Raw genomic sequence first — 4,570 nt, 5'->3', positions numbered from 1 at the left:
AGGTCCCAAGAAAACAAGCTCACCTGGAGTGATAAAGACCAGCATCTTGTAGAACTGATGATGCTCATTCAGGTAACAAGCTAGCTGGCAATCAAGGCAGAAGATTATGGGTTCCACTCTGAAAAGGAATAATGTTGGTCAGCCAGCAACAACAGTCTCACCAAGTGCTTCACCTCAGCGAGTGATTGAGCTTGCCCAAAGCATTTCGTCTCAGGGAAGAAACAAGTTTGCCCAAAATTCCTCACCCCAGCGAGGCAGCATACTTGCCCAAGACCCCTTACTCCAACGAGGACGAGAGCTTCCCCAACACCCTTCACCTCAGCTAAGGAAGGAGCAACCCTTGTCCCGGCAAAGAAGTGAGGTGTCCCAAAGTCCTTCACCTCGACGTGGGAGCAAGGTCTCCCGAAGTCCTTCACCACAACGTAGGAGCAAGGTCTCCCAAAGTCCTTCACCTCAATGCAGGAGCGACATCACCCACAGTCCTTCGCCCCGGCATGGGAGCGAGATGCCACAAAGCACCTCACCTCAGCGAGGAACCGCGTTCTCCAGAGGCACCTCACCTCAGCGAGGGGCAGAGCTCAGTCAAAGCACCTCACCCCAAAGAGTAGTAGAACTAAGAACTGGAAAATGCATGGTTCAGCCAGGAAAGCTATCAGTAACGGCTAGCCATTTACTGGTAGCCGTGCAGCAGGGCCTTAACGCACAGAGGGCAGCGCCACACCAGACACCTAGCCCTCTGCCAGAAACTAAACTGAACCAAGGAACCCCCACCCAATATGGCACGTACACTCATAGACCTTCTGTCCAGCAAAAGAGTGAATCTCTGCAGACAGATTTAACCCCTTGCTCACCAATGCTAGGGACCAAATCAGTCCACAAGGGTCCCCCTCAGCCTGATGCTAATTTGGCTACCGATGACTCACTTCAGCCACAGATCAAACGCGCTCGCAGAACCATACTCCACCCAAAGGATGAATCTACCCAAACTGAACCCATCTACCCAGTCTCCTTTCCCATCAGGACTGAAACAACCCGCAAAGCCTCCATCCCCACGCAGACTGAATTGATGTCCAGAGCCCTACTACTTCCCAAACAGATTGAATTGACCCGGAGGGGCTTGCTTAAGCCAGAGGCCGAAACAACCCACAGGGGCTCCTTCTCCAAACTAACTGAGCCAATCCACACTGGTTCACTACCTCTAGAGAAAGCATCAACCTGCAGGCCCTCCCACCGCCCAGGAAGTGAGCCAAGCCACAGGTATGCAGTCCACCAAGCCACAGGCTTGACACAAAGGGGATCACCTCCTCTAGAAACTGAATCAATCTACAGGGTTTCCGTGCCCACACAGACTGAATCGACCCACAGGGCCTCCCTTTATCCAGAGTCCAGGTCAAATTATACAACCTTACAACAGCCAGAGATCAAATTAGTTCACAGGGCCTTAAACTATCCAGAAAGTGAATCATACTACAGGTGTGCACTACACCAAGCAGCAGAACTAGCTGACAGGGGTTCCCTCCCTCCAGAGACTACTTCAACCCGCTGGGTCTCCACCCCAGCACAGACTGAATCAAACCCGAGGGCCTCCAGCCCTACACAGACTGAAGCAACCCACAGAGGTTCACTCTCCCCAGAGCATGCATCAAAATATTGGGGATCACTCCCTCAGGAAATCAGATCAGCTCACAGGCCCTCGCACCATCCAGAGAGTGAACCCAGCTACAGGTGCATACTCCACAAAGCAACAGAGCCAACCCACAGGAGCTCCCTCCCCGCAGAGGCAGAATCAAGCGTGAGGAGCTCCCTCTGCCTGGAGACTGCATACGCTGGTAGTACTCTACCTGCCTCCAAGGATGAGTCATCCCAGACTGAACCCTCCTCTGGACCCTTACTCCACTCAGGGACAGGCTTCACCCAGAGGGTCTCGCTCCAGCCTAAAAGTGAATCCACCTGCAGAAACTCAGCTCTGTCACAGACTGAATTTGTCCCCAAGGACTTATCTCCTAGGGCCCTACCCAAGTTTGGACCTGATTCAGCCTGGTGGTCCTTACTACAGCCAGACACCAGAGGGCCTAAGAGCCAGGTTCCTCTATGTCAGGTGTTTTCAGATGCAGGGGGCCAGTCAGCTGCAACTGGAGCTTTGCGCATGCAGAGAGATGTGGTCTCAGATTCTGTGTGCAGTGACACAGGTAGTTCAAGCAAAGACGTGGCCTTGCCAGTATTGGATGACAAACTACTCGCTGCTGCCCCACTACATAAGGATAAGCCAGAGTGTGCTGGACCCAGTTATGAAGCAGCTGACATGATCGAGCTAGCCAGGGAGAGAACAGTTACTGGGCATAGCAGTTTTTTTGTGGGTATGTTTAAGCCACCTTGGCTGGATGAATTTACTGGGGACTTTTTACACACACATGATGGGCAACTGGTGCCTCCTGAATCTGGGGAGGCGCAAGATCACTGGCCAAGAGGGTTGGGGTGGGGGGGGGGGTCCCTCAGCAGCCAATCGCTGAGCCAGTGGTGAAACCAGAAGTGCACTTCTAGTTTCGCGGCTGGTGCTTCCAGGGGGTGCACGGCCAATCTCAGGGGGTGCACGTGCACCCGCGTGCACCCCCTACATGTCATCAATGATGCACATTGTGGCTTGGTGATTGGTGTCCTTTAAATCAACTATGCCTTTTTGTCCACCCAGAACTGTACTTGGTCCTGCCTCCACAGAGCATCACAGAGTGCCACCTGCTTTTTGGGTGTGGCTGGGATTGGGTGAAAGGTTTGGCCATTATGAGGACCTGTTGCCACTGAACAGATTGCTCTCTTGGCTTGCCCACTGAGTGAATGGTCAGTCTCCAAGTGGGTGTTTAATCCTTATCCTCAGGCTAGTTCTAGGGTATCCTCATTGCTGCTCAAGTCAGTCCCCCTGATACAAGATCATAAATGAAAGAGACTTTACGGGGTGAAGCAGGAGTAATACACAAGTCTCTGGAAAGTTCTCCAGGTCTGTAAGAAGACATCTTAAGGAGACACCCTCCAGCACATGGGGGTATCTGGAAAGGAAGTCCAGTGGAGGGACACAGTAAGAGTTTAGAAAAGCAAGGGGAACGGGGATAGAGCTTCCTACGGACTTCCTGATCTGAGCCCTAGCAAAAGAACACCCCTCCTGAGGACAGCTTCATTTTAAGAGTATGCATCAGGCCAATAGGAGTCAGGCTTATGCTTGGAAGAAGCACAGAGACCAGCTGCTTGGGGTCTCAGTGCAATGTTTTGCTTTGATCTACAAAAATGAGACTGGATTCTCAGCTGGCACACTTCACTGGCATTCTGGTGAAGTCTGTGGAGTGGAGCTGAATTCAAAGGGCTGCACTGTTTGCTGCCATCTGAGGGTCTCTGTCTGTTGTGATTCTACTTCATCAGCCTAACCTCTTCTGGGTCCTCTGTACTACAAGGAAGTGCTAGTTCATGGTTCATGGTAGTGTCAGTAAATGGTATCAGAGGCATAGCTGGGCAATTCTGCACCTTGGGCAACAGTGGTGACTGGTGCAGCAGCAGTGGCAGTGGCTGGGTTGCTGTCAGGCCCTTTTTTCAAAGTAATTCTGGGTGTCTGAAGGTTACCATTCTCTCACAGGGTCACATCAGCCAGTTTTGACCCTTGGTTATACACTTACATGCCAATGAAGTTAGTCATTTATTTTTGGGAAATATTTTGGTTGCGTAGGTGCAAAATATTTGTGCCTTTGAAATATACTGGCTCTGTGTGCATTGGTTGTTTCTCAAATGTGTGCATATGTGATTGGTTGTTTCTCAAATGACAAGTAAACACAGGCAAAAAAACTGGACTCAAATCATAGAAAGTTAGGGCTGGAAGGGACCTGAGGAGGTCATCTAGTCCAACCCTCTGCAAAAAGCAGGACCAGCCCCAACTAGATTTCATGGTAGTGAGATCTACAAAATGAGATTGGATTCTCAGCTGGCACACTTCTAGATCTAGCCTTAGATTATTCCAGCCAGGGCTTTGCCAAACCGGGCCTTAAAAACCTCCAAGGAGGGAATGTCCTTGACTCCTACTGTTCATATAGCATTTGCACAGAAGTACCAAAAAGAGACTGATCAGGACATTCTAATCCTGTCATAAAACTTCCTGTCCCAGCTTCACCACCCTTTTCCCTGTCTCACCTAGTGCCTCAGACTACCCTGAGCCACACAGCTCTCTCTACCTTTGAGCCAAACATATGTTATAGGCAGGCAATGGCCAATGGGATGCAGTGACAGCACATAGCTTGTGGAGGGGGGAAGGGGCTACAGAGGCTCCTGTGGGTCACAAAACCCTCTTGGAAAGCTCCCTGCAGGGGCGTGAACTGTGCTCCTACCCAGACAAAGGGTAGTGATGCTTTGCTTTGTCTGTTCATCACCACTTGCATGCAGCCTCATTCCGATGACAGACCTTCAGTCAAGATCATGGTTTCTTAGTTTTTTCAGACGGCTCACTTTTGTTTTAAAGCATTTTTAGACTTTTTTTTTGTATGGACTGTGTTACAAACAGGTGGCAGCCCTGGCCACAAAGGATCCTGGGATTGCA

At 50.6% G+C, this 4,570-nt stretch overlaps 1 protein-coding gene across 1 annotated transcript; it reads left to right on the top strand.

Moving 5' to 3' along the window:
- On the top strand, positions 1–4,214 carry LOC102576847 (mucin-2). The gene is made up of 2 exons (XM_059717546.1): positions 1–2,469; positions 4,172–4,214. The coding sequence occupies exons 1-2, from the start codon at positions 107–109 to the stop codon at positions 4,212–4,214; spliced, it is 2,406 nt and encodes an 801-aa protein (XP_059573529.1). The 5' UTR covers positions 1–106.
- The last annotated feature ends 356 nt before the right edge of the window (positions 4,215–4,570 follow it).

Source organism: Alligator mississippiensis, chromosome 14 (genome assembly GCF_030867095.1).
Source record: "Alligator mississippiensis isolate rAllMis1 chromosome 14, rAllMis1, whole genome shotgun sequence".
In the NCBI taxonomy this organism is placed as follows: domain Eukaryota; kingdom Metazoa; phylum Chordata; order Crocodylia; family Alligatoridae; genus Alligator; species Alligator mississippiensis.
This window is presented reverse-complemented; position numbering and strand designations above follow the sequence as displayed.

What these genes read in the sequence shown, in the direction of transcription:
- LOC102576847 (XM_059717546.1), top strand. Translation starts at nt 107, where the DNA reads ATGGGTTCCACTCTGAAAAGGAATAATGTTGGTCAGCCAGCAACAACA. An exon ending in CAAGATCACTGGCCAAGAGG is followed by an intron (nt 2,470 to 4,171) that starts GTTGGGGTGGGG and finishes TGTCTCACCTAG; the next exon opens with TGCCTCAGACTACCCTGAGC.